Source organism: Leptopilina heterotoma, unplaced genomic scaffold (assembly GCF_015476425.1).
Source record: "Leptopilina heterotoma isolate Lh14 unplaced genomic scaffold, ASM1547642v1 Lhet_316, whole genome shotgun sequence".
In the NCBI taxonomy this organism is placed as follows: Eukaryota; Metazoa; Arthropoda; class Insecta; order Hymenoptera; family Figitidae; genus Leptopilina; species Leptopilina heterotoma.
Genome location: NW_025111016.1, coordinates 516,181 through 537,443, shown reverse-complemented (window position 1 = coordinate 537,443; position 21,263 = coordinate 516,181). Strand labels below are relative to the sequence as shown.

General features: G+C 30.0%; 1 protein-coding gene across 3 annotated transcripts in view; it reads left to right on the top strand.

The window, feature by feature from the left end:
* Positions 1 to 21,263, top strand: part of LOC122504785 (steroid hormone receptor ERR2) — a 183,911-nt gene that overhangs the window by 33,706 nt on the left and 128,942 nt on the right. For 2 of the 3 annotated variants that reach the window (XM_043616029.1, XM_043616030.1), the window contains exon 3: positions 16,644 to 16,757. The exons of the other annotated variant lie outside the window; for it this stretch is intronic. In XM_043616029.1, the coding sequence (XP_043471964.1) occupies positions 16,659 to 16,757 (99 nt within the window). In that variant the 5' untranslated portion in view covers positions 16,644 to 16,658. The remainder of the gene's footprint in view (positions 1 to 16,643; positions 16,758 to 21,263) is intronic. 3 annotated transcript variants of the gene reach the window in all.

Here is a 21,263-nt window from a genome sequence, read left to right as displayed (position 1 = left end):
TTTAATTTTTGTTTTTAGATTTTTAAATATATTTTTTGTGATCAGACTGTAAAAATAGACTAATAAACCCATTTTTAGTTAATTAGATCAAATAATGTAGAAATTAGAAAAAAAAAAAATTTCAAAATTTTTTTTAGTTTTTCCTTGACAACGCTATGGACATTAATACATAGCAAGTTCTCTATATTTTTCCTGTAATATTCGCGATAAAATACACCAGTATGCCAAATTTTAGCCCTCCAAGTTGAATAGTTTAGAAGTTAAGGGGGGGGGAATGGTCACTTTTTATGCATTTTTGGCCAAAAATCTTGTTATTTCCTTGACAACGCTATGACCATCATCTCCAAACGCATTCTCTATATTTTTCCTGTAATCTACGTGTGAAAATACATATCTGTACCAAATTTGAGCTCTCTAGGTCAAATAGTTTAGCCGCTAGGGGGGGGACACGATTTGGCTACGGACAACAGAATCTCACCAATAGGGTTCCGCCGATACACCGTAGGTGTACGGAACCCTAAAAATGACAAAAAAGTGAGGTTACTTTTTGTGAAATGTGAATGAAAACAATAACAACCTAACAAGATGGTTGGTTTTACCAAGAAGCTTGTGTTAATTTTGTTAAATTTGTTTAACTTGTCCAATGTAGTTCGCTTTACCAGCTCTCACTAGTTATCAAAATCAAGTACAAAGTAAATTCAAAAAAAGTCAATGTTAAATTAAATATGTTAACATCTTAAAAAATAAAAAGTATATTCAACTTCACAATTTTAATTCATATTACTAAAAATTTAGTTAATATAAGAATATGAGAACAAATATTTTAACTTTTTAACTAACGATAAATTGTTAATTTCGTATTGAATTCTCTTTCAGTGAATAATTAACAAAAAAATTATTCAATTTTTTAATTTTGAAATTATGTTTTTAAAAACATATTTACAGTACTAAGCCGAAGTTTACTTGCCAAGATTTGGCATTACTATGTCGAAAAAAATTTATTTTGTACTGCGCCAAGATTTTCCTGACAAGGTTTGGCATAACTATGGCGGAATCTATTATTTTAAATAGATTATTTATTGTGATTTTGCATCAAAAAAAGCAGTTTTACTTACCTTAAAAGATAGAGTATAAAACATAAAAGCAAAGGTTATAATGTCAAACGTAGAATCTACTAAAAATAGACTAACTTTATAAAACTCTAAGATGTTATTAATTCAGAATTCAACTAAACATTCAATACTTATACAAATTTCAAAGATTTTCATGGCATATTGATTGCTGTTTATTTTCACTTTAAATCGTTTACGGTTTAATATTATCATTCAATAACTTATTTTGTATTTACAATTATTTTTAACAAGAAATATATGTTTGAGATTGAATAAAAATAATAAAAACATAAAAAGTCAAGCAAAAAAGGCATATGCTTTTGACTAGACTTAGCGGAAAATGATTGAAAAATAAAATGGTCGATATCTCGAAAAAAGGAAATGGTAGGATTTTGGTTCAAACGGGGTTATAAACTAGAATAAGCCCGAACAAAACAAAATTTTAAGGATTTTAATTAACTTATTTATGGTTTTTTGACAAAGAAGTTCTTTTTAATAATTTTATTTATTAAATACCTCGCGTACATAAAATAACCCCAGTTGACGGCAGTATAATTCAATGCATAGAGTGATCAGCTCCGTGGCAGCCAATTTTCGAAAATTTGTTATAATTTTTTTATAATTATAGCTGTAGTAAAACCGTTCAAATTACAACTATATTATGCCCTAATGATGAGGAAAAGTGATGTTTAATATTAAAAAAACAACATTTTTTTTCTTTTAACCCTTAAACCGCACCCTGGGTGTGCGACACCCATATTCTAGCTTTTTACTCTAATATCTCGTTTAAAGTCGTAAAAATTGAACATGTGTCGCTATTGGACGACACATTTTGTACTTAACTTTATGTTCCGTGAGAGACATTAGTCTCCCAAGTGTCTTTGTGTATTTCATAACTTTATGAAGCTAACAGCGAAAAATTTCTGGGTGGCTGATACCCAGTTTTCGGTTTAAGGTGATTTCAGTAGTTTTAAAAAACATTTTTTTAATTATTAAGATTAAATAAATCATTATGAAACTTATTTTCCTTCAAAATAGATGTACTGAGCTACATAAGATAATTTTTCTGAAACATAATATCCTTTTCCAGCTTGGAGAACACACTTTTAAGTCCCTGGGTGTCGCACACCCAGTGTTTGTGGTGTGGATTACACGTATGGTTTGTAAGGATAGGGTTGTATACTTGTGGTAAACTTAAGGTAAACTTTAAATTTCCGCTATTACGGTAAGCTTACAAGTAAAGGTTATCGTAAGCTTACAAGTAAAGGTTATTGTAATCTTACAAGCAAAGTTTACTGTAAGGTTACAAGTAAAGGTTATTGTAAGCTTACAAGCAAAGTTTACTGTAAGGTTACAAGTAAATGTTATTGTAAGTTTACAAATAACGTTTACTGTAAGCTTACAAGTAAAGGTTATTGTAAGTTTACAAGTAAAGGTTTTTGTAAGCTTACAAGTAAAGGTTATTGTAAGCTTAAATGGTAAGGTTGTGGTAAGGTTACTATAAAGTTGTAAGGTTGAGGTAAGGTTGTAGTAAGTTTACTAAATAAGGTAAATCTTTACAAAATAATTTATAATATAATTAAAAAATAAATAAAAATTTTTTTTTTTAAATTTTTTATTTATTTTTTAATTATATTATAAATTATTTTGTAAAGATTGTAACGAAGCATTTCGTTACATAAATCTTGTGTGGTTCCTATCATTGGGAACATCTAAATTTCATTTGGTCAAGGAATTTATTCTCTGTGAAAATCTCTGTGGAAATGAATTGCGCATGCGAGGTTGCGAAAAGTCCCGAATCTCCGCGGTCCCTCCCGAGTTTTCTTTACAGGTTTTCGCTGCCAATTGGAGTGAGTGAGAGGGTCATATGTGGGCCCTTATCAAAATTAGAAAAGGATGAAAAAGAAGGAAGAGGCCGGTCAACGTCACATTCATTCTTCAGTAGCTCGTGGGCCATCATTCAATTAGTAGGGCAGAGTTTTCATCGGGGTTTCCACTTTTGGAAACCTCAGAGTTTTAGTAGAGTCGTTTTGTATTTGAGTTTTGGTTTTAATAAATTAGCAATTGTTTAGTGAATTTCGAGTTTTATTTATTGTTTGTGTCGTCGGATTTGTTTGTAAGAGTCGCCGTTGGTGTCATTGTGTCCAAGTTTCATCGTTCTTGTTTCGCCGTCGTTTGTATCCGTCAGTTTATAAGTCAGAAGCGGTATCTTCTCTCAGATATTTTAAGGTTTTCTGTGTTGTGTATCATTAAACGGTCGGTACAAGTTAATTCGATAATTAATAAAAGATCTGTTATAATTTTGGCGCCCAACGTGGGGCAGGCAAAGCGTTGGACTTTGAGACAGAGGCGATGAGGATTTTTCTTTGGTCACATGGTGATTTTAAATTTGTGAAATTGGTGATAGTTGGGGCTAAATAATTGGTTTCTTGGCTGTGGTCGGACGCAGGAATTTTGGGCTCATATGAAAAATATTGAGGTTTGGCTGTGTGTATTTTTTTCAGTGTTAAGTTCGAAAAAGAAAATTTTTGGGTAAAACATGTGCTTGTTCACAAAGTAATACCGGCATTTTGAATTGGCGCGAAAGTGAAGGCGTGCGGAGAAATCTCGCGTCTATAATAATTTCAATTTTCGAATTGAATTTTGGATTTTATTTGTTGTGAACATTCTGGAAAAAATTTACAGCCAGTGTTATTTTCTTGGGAAATTCGTGTATGATCGGTTAAAAGGAAAAATCGAAATTTTAAATATTAAATCGGCTTTACTACAATTTTTTGGGAATTGCGTTTTGGGCAATGAGTGTACTCATCACAGGACATGGTCAGTGACGCGGGGAAGTATTGTTAGGTCAATACTTTTGCGTCTAGTGGAAACTATAATTTTCTTTACTGTTTCTGGCCATAGTTAATTTCTATTTTGTGGTTTATTTTTTGTGAGTGATTTGAAATATTTTTGTGGTGTTTGTCCTTTTTGAAAACGTCTTTTCAATTTTCTGTTGCAATAAATTTTGGAATTTTAATAAAAGGATGCGGTTGTACAGATAGACGCAGTAATTTTCAGAGCGCAGGAAAAGTTTGCCGCGAGACAATTTTGGATAGCGTCTGCCACGACCATATTGAATTTTACGGTTTACAAAAAATTTTTTAGTTTTGGTAAAAGATTTTTTGTGGTAAAATTTATTTGTAATTTGTGGATTTTAGTGGAAATTTTAGCGGATTAATTTATTGGGAATTCACGTTTTCCATTTCTTTGGGTGGAAAACAGTTTCTATTTTGGGTTCGCTAAATGTGACATTTTTCATTATGCTCAGTGGTCAATGAACCTTTTCTCCTTCTTGGGAAAATTGATTGATATTTTTCAAAGGAGAATTTGACGCGGCATTTTGGGCCGAAGGGGTCAAATTAAGGTTGAGAAGTATTGGTTAATTTTTTAAATCGGTTAAAAATTGACAGCTGGAAAATTTTCTTGAATATTAATTTGTGGAAAATTTATTTATGAAAAATATTTGAGTGTTTTATGAGATTTTGATTTTATTTAAGTGTACAAAATTTTAAAGTAGTTATATTTTGTCTATTTTATTTATTTGGACAAAAGCGCGTTATTAATATATTCGTAACATAAACATTTTGTTAAATTTTTGGTTTATTTTGGGCTGATTGGTTTTGGGTCTTGGCTTGAGATGTGTGAGGCGAGTGACATTCAAGGTGTATTGTTGTGTGAGACAATGAAAGGCCTAACTAAGAAAATTCTAGGGTCATTTGATTGCAAAACAGATCAGGAAGGGGTCACAGAATTTAATTCTTGTGTCGGTAACCTGACAGGGAAAAAAAAGTTTCCAAGTTTTGACAGGAAATGATTTGGATTTTATATAGGACCTTTACAGCGGTCTCAAAATGACAAATTATTATATCAGTCTCCTCTTACACTAGAGCAGTATCGACTTGTAAAACTTGTGTGTCTAATTCGGTAATAACCACCTCGACAAATTCGTGTGGAATGGCCACAATGAACGTAGTGTGGAGTTCGGCATCAGAAAGCGTTATTTCTCCGATGATTTCATCGGGTAGTCGGAGATTTACCTAAGTTGATGCCAGAACGCATTATCTGAATTTAGGGGTTATTTTTGCCCTAAATATAGATAAGAAATTTGACTAATGAATTTTCTAGTAAGTTTGGTTGCCCAACAGTGCGTGAGTCTGTGGTGGAAAGAAAGGCTTTCCCAGTTTGGAGAAATTTCGGGTAAATTATAGGGCCCGGAATTTTCTAAACAAGTGGACGGTTAACCGGCCAATAGTGGGCCAGGTTAAAAACTTTTAACACTAGAGCGGAAATGGTTAGATTAAATTCAGCTGAAAATTTTCGTTAAAGGTTCGAGTTAACGCATGGGTGACGAGGCTGGAACTAGTTTCTGACTAGTGTCATTCTAGGTTATGGTTTATGGGATATTTGGAATCGCGCAAAAGAGGGTGGAGACAATCTCTTTTTCCCAGTCCAAATTGTAGAGATGTTGGAAATTGTCTCTTTTGTATAAATTATTATTGTGTTGTCAATTGTGGTAATTCGTGTTTCTAGGAGTGAGGAGTACTCACTCTCTAAGTAGAAAAATAGTAGTGTTTCGAGTGAGGAGCACTCACTCCCCTATTGAGAGATTTGGGTTTTGAGTGAGGAGAACTCACTCTTAAATTTGAGAGATGTTTGGGATTCGAGTGAGGAGAACTCACTCTGAAATTTGAGAATTAGTTGTGTTGCGAGTAAGGAGAACTCTCTCTTTAATTTGAGAGGTATTTTGTGTGGCGAGTGAGGAGAACTCACTTTCCTAATTTGAGGAGTTGTATGTGTTGTGAGTGAGGAGAACTTACTCTTTAATTCGTGAGTTTTTGTGTTTTGACCCTGGTTTTTAAAATTATTCTTGTAAGTCTGAGAAAATGGTCCGTTCTCTGCGAAGATAATTTGGACTAATGGTGTTGATTTTGGGATCAGCATGTATAGTCCTGGAGAGGGGGAAAAGTGCATGAGATGCAGTTGGTACCCCATAAGCAATTGGTATTGGAGGACAGAGTTTCTTGTTGGTATTTTAAATTTTTAGGATATGTGGTCCTTTGAAATTTAAATTTTAATATCATGGGAATCTCACGTACCTTGTGTTTGGCTCTTGTGAGAAATTTTATTTGTTGACGATTCTAAATCAGGAGATATGTGAAGAGTGGTATTTCAATTTCCAGTTCTTTGCTATGTGATAATGTGATTTTCAATTAGCGGTTCTGAAAGAATTTATAAGAAAGGAAAATTGATACCTCCCCCCTGGAAGTTTAGCTTATCAAGGAATGTTTGTTTTGGTTGAAAGTGGGTGTCCACTATTGGTTGTGTTTGGATAATGGTTTCGAGTAAGGGTTTTAAAATTTTTGGTTTGATTTTTAATGGAGTGTTCCAGTCACCAATGAGGAGAACTCAGCGAGGGTGATAATCAAGTCATACTTATTTGATTTTTGTGGAGGTAATTTCGAGTTGTGGGAACTCACTCTATTATCATCGAGGATGAGAGAAAATTTGAGTGAAGTTACCAACTCAATAAGTTTGGTGTAATTTCCCCTTAGTCAGTTGTCGAATTGACTATTGAGTCATATAAGGACACAAGACAGATGGAATAATTTGTAGAGTCAAATTACAATCTGCCTCCAGTAATCAAGGGTTAAGAGGAAAAATAATTTTGTTTTGGGAAAATTATTTTGAGTGTTAGAAGTTGTTTTGTTGAAATGTGTAAATAAGATGTGTTTCAAGATTTAGTTGTCACGTTTATAAGTGGGAAACGCGAAAATAATTATTTATTATTATAACCGAAGTAAACGAGTAAAAGTAGACATTCTTTTTTATGTATGAGACTAAGTGTTTTGGCACATTCGTTAGTAGGGCAGAGTTTTCATCAAGGTTTCCACTTTTGGAAACCTCAGGGTTTTAGTAGATTCGTTTTGTATTTGAGTTTTGGTTTTAATAAATTAGCAATTGTTTAGTGAATTTCGAGTTTTATTTATTGTTTGTGTCGTCGGATTTGTTTGTAAGAGTCGCCGTTGGTGTCATTGTGTCCAAGTTTCATCGTTCTTGTTTGCTTGTAAGCTTACAATAACCTTTACTTGTAACTTTACAGTAAACTTTGCTTGTAAGCTTACAATAACCTTTACTTGTAAGCTTACAGTAAACTTTACTTGTAACCTTACAATAACCTTTACTTGTAAGCTTACAGTAAACTTTACTTGTAAACTTACAATAACCTTTATTTGCAAGCTTACAGTAAACGTTACTTGTAAACTTACAATAACATTTACTTGTAACCTTACAGTAAACTTTGCTTGTAAGCTTACAATAACCTTTACTTGTAAGCTTACCGTAATGGCGGAAATTTAAAGTTTACCTTAAGTTTACCACTAGTATACAACCCTATCCTTACAAAACATACGTGTAATCCACACCACAAACTTACAGCAAGAAATTGTGATATGTGGGTGTATTTCTGTAAATATAAAACTAATCTTTCTGCAATTTTACAGAAATAGTACATTGTACAACTAGTGGCGAAATTCTTTCACCACGAGTTGTGCACTACGTTTTCTCCAACGCCTTGCGAGGAAAGGTTTCTTCGTGAGTTTCGTATAATTTTAATTTAACGTGTTCTTATGTTTAATACAATAAAAGACGAATGTTTTGAGTGGGGAAGAAGTTAGATACAAAATAAATCTCGGTCAAAGAACAAGAAAAAAGAATAAATTCATGATTTACTTTCGCCACGCCAAATTTACTTTCGCCACGCTAAAAATTACTTTCGCCACGCTGAATTTACTTTCGCCACGCCAAATTTTACTTTCGCCACGCTCTTCAGAGCAGTTGAGAAAAGTTCTACTTTCGCCACACTTTTCTACCAAGAAAAGTACTCCTTTCAGAGCAAGTGTTGGAGAAACTTGTTTACATCGTAATAAACAAATGTCTCACTGGAAGTTGTTTGAATTTTAAAGTTCCCCGCATACTAGGCCAGTCGGTGAGTGCAAAAAGTGCAACTTGAAAAGTCTCAATAGTTTCTTGTAGTTTGGGGGCCCCATATAAGAGCCCCATGGTTTGCTCTCGATTTCCGGTTGCAAAAAATAGTGTAAACAATCGTCAAAGTTCGAGAAACGTAGTTTTTCGATGACCCTTGCTTCCGGTTAAATTTTAGAGGAAAAAGTTGTTATTGAAAGTTGTAGAGCCTAAAAATACCTTTCAAATGATTGGTCATACGTTGAAAAAGGTTAATTAGTTTAGTTGCAAATGAATTTAAACCATTAAAAATAGCACTTTTTTAATTGTTAAATAACTTTGTTAATGATTATTGAATTTGTTTACAACTCACCAGGAATATTCTCCTTGCGAAGCTGAATAAATTAAAAAAAAAGTCAACTCGATCGGACAAATAGTTTATGTTTTATTCCATTTGTTAACTAAAAACATGAAATTTTTCAACAGAATTTCCCCACTTTTGGACCTGCGAATTTCGTTTTTTTTCTTCGTGAGTACAGTTTAGGAGTCAAACTTTGATTCCATTTAAATGGGAAATTGATTTTTCTTATCAAAGTGCATAATAATAGACGTTAAAAAAGGGTATGTTTTTTTGACATAAACAAATGGAATAACTCAGTCAATTTTCACTTTATCGATTTGGTGTAAAGGGAATTAAATTTCATTCGTTTTCACAAAACTTTTCCAAAAAAAAATCCGACCTAGCTTCAAGGAGGGGGGAGTTAGTTTATTTTTTTCAAAAAATTCCTGATTAGTTAATTATCAATATTTTTAATTGCAATTCATACCACTTATAGGTCAATGTATGTATTTTATTAAAAAAAATTGGACATAAGGTTTTGTGCATTTATTTTTAATTTATATCAAGTAAAAGTAAATGTATCCTTTTTTCAACCTCTGAAAGTCGGAGTGGGGGTACTCGAAGGAGCGTGACTCTCGCCGCCACAACTCAATTCAGCCTTTCAAATTTGCAAAAATGGTCATAACTTCGTTAATTATTTACCGATTTTAATGATTCTTTTTTTAATTTGATGTATTGTTTTACGCTGAATCCAAAAATGATTTTATATTTTTTTAAAATACAATATTTTTAATAATAAAAACAAAAATTTTTTTAACAAAAAATTTTTAATTATTATTTATAACTCTTGACAAAAAATTCTTTTCGATCATATAATTCCATTGAATTCAAAATAATATTGTGACATAAAAAAATTCAAATTATTTTTATATAAGTGTGTAGCATCGTTGTATTGATAGTTGAACAGGCGTGCATATGTCAACCTAATGCTACAAGCTTATATATAATTAATTTTAATTTTTTTTTGTTATATTTTTTTGAATTCAATGGAATTATATGTACGAAAAGAATTGTTTGTCAAATGTTATAAATAATAATTAAAAATTTTTCGTTAAAAAATTTTTTGTTTTTATTATTAAAAATATTGTATTTTAAAAAAATATAAAATCATTTTTGGATTCAGCGTAAAACAATACATCAAATTAAAAAAAGAATCATTAAAATCGGTAAATAATTAACGAAGTTATGACCATTTTTGCAAATTTGAAAGGCTGAATTGAGTTGTGGCGGCGAGAATCACGCTCCTACGAGTACCCCCACTCCGACGTTCAGAGGTTGAAAAAAGGATACATTTACTTTTACTTGATATAAATTAAAAATAAATGCACAAAACCTTATGTCCAATTTTTTTTCATAAAATACATACATTGAACTATAAGTGGTATGAATTGCAATTAAAAATATTGATAATTAACTAATCAGGAATTTTTTGAAAAAAATAAACTAACTCCCCCCTCCTTGAAGCTAGGTCGGATTTTTTTTTGGAAAAGTTTTGTGAAAACGAATGAAATTTAATTCCCTTTACACCAAATCGATAAAGTGAAAATTGACTGAGTTATTCCATTTGTTTATGTCAAAAAAACATACCCTTTTTTAACGTCTATTATTATGCACTTTGATAAGAAAAATCAATTTCCCATTTAAATGGAATCAAAGTTTGACTCCTAAACTGTACTCACGAAGAAAAAAAACGAAATTCGCAGGTCCAAAAGTGGGGAAATTCTGTTGAAAAATTTCATGTTTTTAGTTAACAAATGGAATAAAACATAAACTATTTGTCCGATCGAGTTGACTTTTTTTTAATTTATTCAGCTTCGCAAGGAGAATATTCCTGGTGAGTTGTAAACAAATTCAATAATTATTAACAAAGTTATTTAACAATTAAAAAAGTGCTATTTTTAATGGTTTAAATTCATTTGCAACTAAACTAATTAACCTTTTTCAACGTATGACCAATCATTTGAAAGGTATTTTTAGGCTCTACAACTTTCAATAACAACTTTTTCCTCTAAAATTTAACCGGAAGCAAGGGTCATCGAAAAACTACGTTTCTCGAACTTTGACGATTGTTTACACTATTTTTTGCAACCGGAAATCGAGAGCAAACCATGGGGCTCTTATATGGGGCCCCCAAACTACAAGAAACTATTGAGACTTTTCAAGTTGCACTTTTGTGCACTTTTTGCACTCACCGACTGGCCTATACTTTTTGCAGCCAAAGATAAGAAAAAATTATTTTTGACCGGTCAGTATTAACAATTAAAAATCAATAAACAATTAATTGCTTTTAACATGTTCGTGATATTGTCGTCTTCTATAGGTCCAAATGCATTTGTATACCAAAAATCAAAAGAATTCATTTATTTTTGTCGGAGATACGACGATTTATATTTTAAAATTCAATGAAATTTGACAATGAAAATTAATCACATTTTTTCCATTATCATATAAAAATATTAATTATCCAAAGAAATTTCAAGGGAAAAAAAGATGCGCATTTCTATTTCCTATGAGATGGCAGTTTTTAAAATTCAAAATTTTCATTTTTTAGACTTTACGGTACATTTGACTGACTTTAAAGCGGCTCGCTGAGCGTACGTCCCCTTGTTGTATCGAAGCACTCAATTTCATTCAAGGCAACCATTTAAATTTTTATATCTCAATTTTTTTATTGGATTTTTAATTTCTTTGGACTTTTTGATCAGGACAAAAAATAGAATGTGATTATTACTATTTAATTTAATTATTTAAATTAATTTTTTGCATTTAAAAAAAATTTTATTTACTTTATTGTAATTTAATTTTTGCATTAAAAGAATTTTATAATTTTCTTTTGTATCCACATTTAATCAATAATAATAGTTATGTAATTATACAATAAAATAGATAAAAATATAATTGCCGATTACTAATGCTTTTATGTGACGATTACAAAGGCAATCAGTTTTTATCCCTGACGATAACTGACGCATTTGGGTATTACGAACTTTGTTTTTTCTAATGGGAAAATTTCCTGATATTGACTGTACTTCTCTGCAGTAAAATCGACAGGCACGCGAAAAGTAACAGCCTCATGTTCACTGATAGCAGCGCCGCCAAACGGGAGAAATAAGTGCAATTTTACATTTTAAGTATTTTTATCTTTGACAGCTGATTGATATTTAAGGTTATAGAGGATTCTCTGAGTGTTGTATTGTAAAATAGATGAACAGAATTAAATTGTTTTATACGTTATATAAATAGAAAGGACTCCAAATAAACAACCAAAAATTCTTTGCATTAAATTTATAAATATCTGTTGGTAAAAGTATAAAAACTTTTACCCTTACAAAATAGTATATCCCAGATAGCACGCAAGCTTGCTGCAAACTTGCAGCAAACTTGCACTGTAAGTTTTGCAAGATTGCAGTGCAAGCTTTCAGCAAGTTTGCAGCAAGCTTGAAATGTCTGGACTGCTGCAAACTTGCACTGCAAGCTTGCAGAAAGTTTGCACAGCAAGTTTGTAGAACGCTTTCAGCAAACTTGCTGCAACCTTGCTGCAAAGTTGCAAAATTTTTTTGTATGCATAAAAAATTATGTTTTTTTTTACCTTTTTTTGCAAATAATTTTAATTTTATTGAATTTTAAAAAGGTACAAAAAGCAGAATTTTTTATGAATATATAAAAAAAATTTGCAACTTTGCAGCAAGATTGCAGCAAGCTTGCTGTGCAAACTTTCCACAAACTTGCTGTGCAAACTTGCTGCAAGCTTGCAGTGCAAGTTTGCAGCAGTCCAGACATTTCAAGCTTGCTGCAAACTTGCAGAAAGCTTGCACTGAAATCTTGCAAAACTTGCAGTGCAAGTTTGCTGCAAGTTTGCAGCAAGCTTGCGTGCTATCTGGGATTAAATAAACTTATCATTCTCGGTGCTTTAAAAAAACACTTTTTTCAGAAGCATTTTTATTTGATTTATAACTAGACATGCAATTTTTTATAAAACAATTCAAATTACTATTATTTTGTTGTTATTATCAACTTGGTACATAACCAAAAAACTATACATAAACAAAACTTATTATGGACAGCATGGAGGGTATATATTTTCTCCTGTAGGGGCGCTAATATCAGTGAACAAATTTCCGGTATGCCAATTTGCGTGCATGGCGGTTTTACGCAGTCAAGTACAGTCAAAAGGGATACATATACATACTTCTCCTTATACTCCTTCATGGTTTATAAATAACTATTAAAAATAATAGAATTCATAATAAAACACAAGATGTAATTATACTTCTTTAAAGTCTACTTTCTTCGTAAAAATTAATTCACTGAGAAAAATGGAGTTTGAAAAACTGGGAGTCAATATTGAAAAAATAGGACTTAGTCCAGTAAAAGTACATTAATTCATTTCCATCAAGCATCTTAGGGTGATGCGTATAGTGTATAGAGGGCCTTAGTTCCAAATTTCACATTAAAGAGCATTGAAACACAGGCGAAGATTATAAGGCGCGCTGCAGTGTGCATAGTAGAGCAACTGGACTCAGTCTTCTACTTTGAAACTTTCACAATAAAGGAACGCAGGCGCGTAACCTGTCAAAATAAATGGCCGACGCGACGCGAAACGAGTGTTTCCTTTTATTCACTTCGTCAATTTTATATAAAAAAAACAATAACCAATCATTAAAAAAAAGAAAAATATGTTAAATGCACTCTTTATATATTCATATTCATCAATTCACAAGTTTTATTCTTCCCACATCTTAATACTTACAATTAACAACTAAATGCATCGGAAAATCTTAACTCGAATTTTTCTCCACTGACATTAATTATTTACTTTTGTCACGTATTTCCTTTTTTTAAAGCTTAAAACTTGCACCGCATTGGGACACCTTCTGTATTCACCACGACACCCAATGCGGTATTTCGCGAATTCCGTATTGGCAGGTTGGCACTCGCAATACAGAATCCCGTACCCGGTACCTCCCAATACTTTTTTACAGGGAAGTGCACGTCAAATTTCTAATAAAAATGCATATTCACATAAGAACACTTGTTAACTTTAAACATTTTTTTTATTTATAAACAATCGTATAAAGCCTTTTGAAACTTCGGGAGGTTATTCATATTCACATCATTTTCTGTTGATTCTCTAGTTTTTTTAATGTATTGTAAAAAATATAAATAAGCGATTTTTGTCTAAACTTTTATTTGTACACGGAGAGAGATTTTGTATTAATATTTGTTAAAATTGGCAATAGAATTTAATATATTCTTTTTCAATTTAGGGAAATCGTGTTTTATATTAAAAATTAATATTGTGCATATTAGTAGGCAGCCCTTGATATATTTTACAAAAATTAATAAAATTGTAATACAATTTAATAAAAGAATTATAATTTTTAAAAATGACTATATTAAAATCGCAGTCCGTGAAAGTATCGAAAGAATAAGAAAAATTGAAATAGTTCTTTTAAATTTTAGAATAAAATACATATTTCAATCTTTAATATAGTCAATACTAAAAATTATGAGTGAGTCGAAAAGGACAGGAAATAAAAAGACGTAGGAAGGAGGAGGATAGAATTATCGTTTCGAAAGTATTTCGCACACACACCAATGAGCTAACGCAAGCATCATACTATACATCATACTATATAAACACAAACTATATACAATTTCGGAGATCTATGTTAAAACCTATAAACGCATACATATAAAGTTAACTTAAATACAAATAAACGCAATAACGCACGCACGCTGTACATTGGGAGATACAGTTCTCAACTTCCTTATATACTAAACTCGAGAAATTTTCTGAACTTGTGAGAAAGTGATATTTTCTCCATATTTTGTTTAAAAAAGTTCTTAATTTATTTTACATTATAAATACATACTTTTGTGTGCTGGGTCAAAATTTTATTCAGAAATGTTTATCATAATACTGTTTTTAAAATTGTTTGTTTCTGGAAAATGATTTCTATTGAAATTATATCCAATTTTTCGTTATATAAAAAAACCCATCATTTAATTTATTGGCATAAGAAAATGCAGCATATCTTAAATCATTTTTTTTAAATACCTTCCAATGTCCTAATTCATTTTCGTACACGGAAAAAAATTAATATCTAAACTTGAAATAATATTAATTTGAAATCCAATGGAATGTAAGTATGTTAAATTCACATCTCTGATTTAGAGATTTGTTAATTTCACAACTTATCTGATGCGAATTACATTGCGTTTTAAGTTCATCATTGTCAAAGAATATTTAAACCATTTTAATTATTTAAGTATTAATTTTATATTTTAAATGCAGTTTCATTCCCAGTTTTCACTTTCCATATTTTACGAATGTTTTTCGCGTTATCACGGGTGGGACATATTTTTATTTATTAGTATTTTCAGGTTAAACTTTCGTTTGACACTTGAAAACCTAACCTATATTGAAAGTTGTACCAAACCATGTTTTTTTATTAAGAAATAGAAAAAGAATGTTTATATTGTGTGATGTTGAGATAATTTGATTCAAATAAAGAAATGAAATAATAAAAAATTCATATTATCTTCAAAAAATGTCCAATTTTTTATGATTGTCAATGGATTTGTTTATAAGTTCATACTAAAAGAAAAATATACATTCTTTGAATAATTCTCACTCTAAATTGTGATAAATCATAAAATTTGAGATTTCTAATATCATTTTCAGGCATAAAAATACGGATTCTTCACACTGATAATATATGCGGATTAGATATAACTCTAAATTTCAGTTTTAGAGATCTGTTCAAATCACACATCCGATTCCAGTGATAGTTTATGCCTAAATCTCATATTAAATCTCTAATTTAGAGATTAATTTTTTTCCGTGTAAATTTTGAATGCTCTCAAATGCTCATTTAAAAGACAATGGACTATGCCTTTTACTACAATTAGGAAATCTTCATTGTCGATTAAAATTATTGAATGAACAAAATAAAATTGTTCACCCAATTCCGACACATTTTGACACATCAAATTAAAATATTTTGGGGTAAACACAACCTGCACATGTTGCCACGAGGTTTGACTCGGATAATTTCGGAACTGCTCGACTGAAATATTCGGCTAATCTCGGACAGCTTCGTAACCGCTCTACGTCAGCCTGACGTCAGCCCATAGCCTGCTATGGCCTGCTACTAGGCTGGTCATAATTTTTATTATAGTCGATAATACTATTCGTAACTAAATTAACAACTTATGTAATTCTTCGATAGTATTTAGTATAATCATCTGGTAATACTTTTTACTATTGCATACTTTCTTACTTATAATATTACAACTTCTTATTGACTATTTCAATTTCTATTACTTCAGAATAATACAAAGTAATAATTTGATTATAAACTTTCTTAAAAATGGTAATATTAATTCATAAATGTACATGATTTCCCCAAATTGCAATCGGTTTTACTAAATACTAATATAATAATACGAAATATTAAAACAGAATCTCTCTCCGTGTAATTAAACATTGAACACTTAACTTAAAAATGATAAAAAATAAAATATTTTCATAGAAACATTCTTAAAATTTACAATTTTTAAAAACAGAGTGTGCGGAGAGATGGCCAATATGCTTATCATTTTTTAGGTATAGCTTTGACTTAGTTTTTAATCGCTCAAATTATTTTTCTCTTCTTTTGGTCGCATTTTGTTCATCCATTATGGAATTCAGAGTAATTTTAATGTAACCAATAATATTAAATACTGCACAGATTCCACTCTTTAATAAATGTCTTTTGATTCACCATCTCTGGTGTCAATTGGATCAATTATTTTGTTATCAGAGACTTGTTAATTTGTTTTTCCTTTATATTTCTTGAACATCTAAAATTAACATAAAACTTTAAAACAAAAGTCATGAATTATTCTTTTGCTTTAACTTTAAAAAGGTTAGACTTTTATAGAATCTTACATAAATAAGTAAATAAATGTTATTAATTTATAAAAATTAATTCTCCTCTGATTTATAAAAATTCTACATGTAATTAAATAAAATTTTTGAATTGTTTCATAAAATCCTAGCTTTAAAATGACAAAATTAAATTAATATTGCAAATAATTACTGAAAACTTTATGAACAAATGTTTTTGCTTTATTTGATATAGACATTTTGAAAGAAAATGGATTTACCAGATTATGGAGGTGGTTGTGGTAGAAGCCCCGATAGTCCAGAAGTGCACCACTGCTCTTCAACTACACAACAGTTGGGGATATCAGAGGTATTATGTTTTTAATTTTTTAAAGAAATTATTGGAAAAAATTGTTAAAAATTTATCTATCTTCAAAATTAGTCTAATTTTAAGAAATTATTCTACATTGTAATATGTTATTAAGTCGGGAAGATTAGAAAATATATTTTTTCAATGTTAACTATTAATAATTATTGACTTGGAAGCCTAGAATTGTGTAAACATTTATTTTTAGTGCAGATAAAAAAATATTATTAATAACAAATTTATTCCACATTTTAGCAGTTTTAAAGCCGAAAGACAACTCAGTCCAGCGGGACCGGCGTTGTACCGGCATTCGTCCGCCTAGCAAGCGGCGTAGACCAAATTATATTCTCTATTATAAAATAAAAAAAAATGTTTAATTAACTATGCAAGGTGCATGTTAATTAATATTTATTTATAGATTATTTGAAGCATTTTTTACACATTTAACACTTTTTTTACACATTAAAATTCTAAACGTTCGCAGGAGGATACGAAACCCAAGTCTATCCTAATCTATGCACCGAAGTCTAATACGCTAACCACTACGCTATTCGCTCGCTTGCGGATGGGAGCATAACAACGCCAATATACAATACCGCTAGGAAACAACAACTTATATATAAAGTGAATAATAATTTTTATTATTATAACATTTTATTTATATTATACAAATAAATTTAAAGTTTTATTATATTCTTATTTAATCTTCAATGTTTTTAATATTTATCTTTATTTTAATATTATTTATTGTAATATATTAAAATTATGAATAATAATTTAATTAATTATTAATAAAATTAAAGGTAAAATATTACACAAGAAAACTTATAACCTTTAAAGTTTGGTAGTGGATCCCCTCCTTCCTACTTATTGTTTAAGTAGTGAGGTGAGAATCTCTACTTTTATTATTAGTGGAATTCATGAAATTTGAATGACGTGTTAAATGAAGTTAACATAATAAGAAATAATTATAATATATTGTTCTTTTCCTTAAATCCCCAATACATATGTGACTGTCTACGAGAAAACAAGGCTTAGCTCCCAAACGTGAATTTCACAGGGCGAGCGATTGAAGTACTACGATTGAAGTTAACTACGCTTGACATACCCATCTTTAAAACGATATATTGTCGAAAGTAATTGATATTTTTAACTTCTGACTTTTGCATTTGAAAAAGCAACATAAAATCTGTTGATTACCATAAAAAACTCAAATTGATTTTTTCGACCTAAGCCGTGTTTTGTCGTGGACAGTCGACGATTGAAGTTAACTACGCTTGACATACCCATCTTTAAAACGATATATTGTCGAAAGTAATTGATATTTTTAACTTCTGACTTTTGCATTTGAAAAAGCAACATAAAATCTGTCGATTACCATAAAAAACTCAAATTGATTTTTTCGACCTAAGCCAGTTTGTTAAATTTATTATAACATTTATTTATTTTTCTTTTTTTATATTTCTTTTTGTTTTTTTTTATCATACCAACCCCACATAACCTTGGAGTGCGGAATCCAAGGTATCTGTAGGCAGATTTCCCAAAAGTCCTTAAGCAAAAAAAAAAAAAAAATCTTTTCAAATGTATAATTTTTGTGTGTGTGTGTGAAATATTATTTGAGTGTATGTAAACAATTAACTCACCTATTCGTTATTTGACATTATTCCTTTAAACTTCTTAGAATTCGTTCTCGTCAATGTATCATTTTTCATTAATCGATTTATTCGTACTTCACTAATATTTATTTTAAATCAACTTATCCTAATACGATTTCTCACTTAGCGCTTTTTTTATTCTTCACTTTAAACTTCATTAACAATTTTCAATAATAATTGTTGAGAACTTCTTGATACTCAGAATTACGGCAAAGCTGCCCCACGACTTACTATCGCGAAGACCCACGGGCAAATGCCCAGATTACCCTGTGTCAATCTATTTTATTAATCGACATTACAGTGTTGAAATCATTCTTTAGTTTATTGCACCTTGGTCGTTGACAGTGGTGTGATCCTGGTTCATCAACCTGGACACACCACTCCTTAAGTTTCACAATACATTAGTATCTGAAGTCTCATTCTTTTAATTAAGGTTCATTACCTTTTTCTATATAAATTTATAAATGTGTGAAATATAATAAACTGCAATAACTAAGAAATATATTGTATTTTACTTCATTTCAACTCTTTTAAACCGAGATTATAACGAATAGATAAACTATGTTTGTTTTATTATTACTTTTAACATAGGTATTTGTGTTTTGTTGATATTTTATTATAAACATTACACGGAGAGAAATCTGCTGCTAATATTACTCGAAAGAGCACATTACTTAAATTGCTTAACGTTTCTCTTATATTTTTAGCATCGATTCATATACTTATTGTAAAAATACTTTCAATGCAATAAGCATAAGAGACAGTAGCTAATTTTGCACGAAATCTTTATTATAAATACAAAGAGAACGTGCTATAAAAGTATTAGATTCTTCTTATAAGAATCGCTCGAACTCCGACTGATTTTCAGGCGGACTTTATACAACACAATCTTACCTGCGTATACGCACATATAACTCACACACACATATATTTCTCTCTCTCTCTCTCTCTCTATATATATATTTGATATTTCTTTGTCCTGTAAAACATTATTATATATTATATGTAGTATTTAATACTTGTTGCTGTTATAAAAATATTATATTTATTTAATAGTAAGTATATTATTTAAAAATTATTGCATTTTTATTCGTGTTTGAATATATAAGCAACATGTGAAAATTGTTAGGTTATGTTATTGCAAACGTCACCGCTTTGTACGCGTTCCGTTCCTCGAAACCATCCAGAGAAATATATGTGTGTGTGAGTTATATGTGCGTATACGCAGGTAGGATTGTGTTGTATAAAGTCCGCCTGAAAATCAGTCGGAGTTCGAGCGATTCTTATAAGAAGAATCTAATACTTTTATAGCACGTTCTCTTTATATTTATAATAAAGATTTCGTGCAAAATTAGCAGCTGCTTTTTGTGTATATTGCATCGAACTCTCTATTACATTAAATAGATGATTTCGTATATAAATTATTATAACCTCAAGCTAAAATTCTATTCAGCAGTGACTAATAAAATTTGTAAAGATTCTGCAAGCAATAATAGCAACAGATTTCTCTCCGTGTATATTTGTATTTAATTATCACGAAGTGATACTTAGTTACCAAGTCGATCGTATTTTATATTTACACTGTAAAAAATCCTTTCTGAATTTTCATGTGAATGTGTAAAATTTTCATTCGAATGTCGTATGAATATCACTAGATTAAAAGAATTTTAATTAGATAGTCCATTTAAATTTACCAACTTTCATTAATTTTACCAGAAATGTTTAATTTTCACAGGAGCAACGCTGTACATAAAGTTACAATCGAGCAACGTGTGAATTTTCAATAAAAACCTGGTTAAATTTCACATGGTAGGATGTGTAAATTTACCGGGAGTATTGAAAGTTCTACATATTTGTTTAATTTTATTACGCTTAAAAATTTTATTTCGGAAAAATATATTATTCTATTTTAAACGTATATATCATTAATTATATTATAAAAAAAGTATTCATTTTTATAACTTAAACACATTCTAATAATTATTTAAAAAAATATTTATATAAATATTATAAACGTGCAAGAAAAAAAAGTGAATAAAATATATTTTAAGGTTATGTTCAGTATATGGTTTTCTGTTGAAATTTCATGGCAGACGGTAATTTTATAATCAAAATGTAAAATTCATACGATGGTCTGTTGTAACTTTATGTACATCGTGGGTCGTATGAAATTTCAATAAGAATTTCTTACAGTGTAGGAATAATTAGTTGAATACTTTACTTTATAACTATACGAAATAAATACAAAATTAAGCAAAATAAACATTTATAACTTATTGCATATAATTTATACTTTATAACTTTTTTAAACAAGAAAAAAAGATGAATTTAATTAATTTGTAGTAAATAATAAATATTAATTAACATGCACCTTGCACAGTTAATTAAACATTTCTTTTATTTTAGTTTTCAATAGAGAATATAATTTGGTCCGCACTGGTTGCTAGACGGACGAATGTCAGTAAAACGCCGGGTGCTTGACGCTTTGAAACTTGTACCGAGCCGGACCCGCAGTAGTCTGTACAAATCCAAATCCGTTCCCGGTACTTTTGACTCTTTAAAAATTATTAACACAAAAATGGTTTAAAGCATGATGGATTTCGATATTTCTTTTGTTATAAATTTATTTATATCACATTTATTATTATTAATTTTTATTAGAAAAAATAAAATAGGAAAACTTATCAGATTTTAAAAAATATTTGTGGAAAGATTTTTAAAATCGAAATTATAAAAAAAATTATCCTATATAAAAATAAAAGTAATTTAAGAAACAGTAACAATTACCATATTTTAAGCTTATTCTTATTAATTAATTAATTTTTAATTTACTTACTTATTTAGTTATTGATTT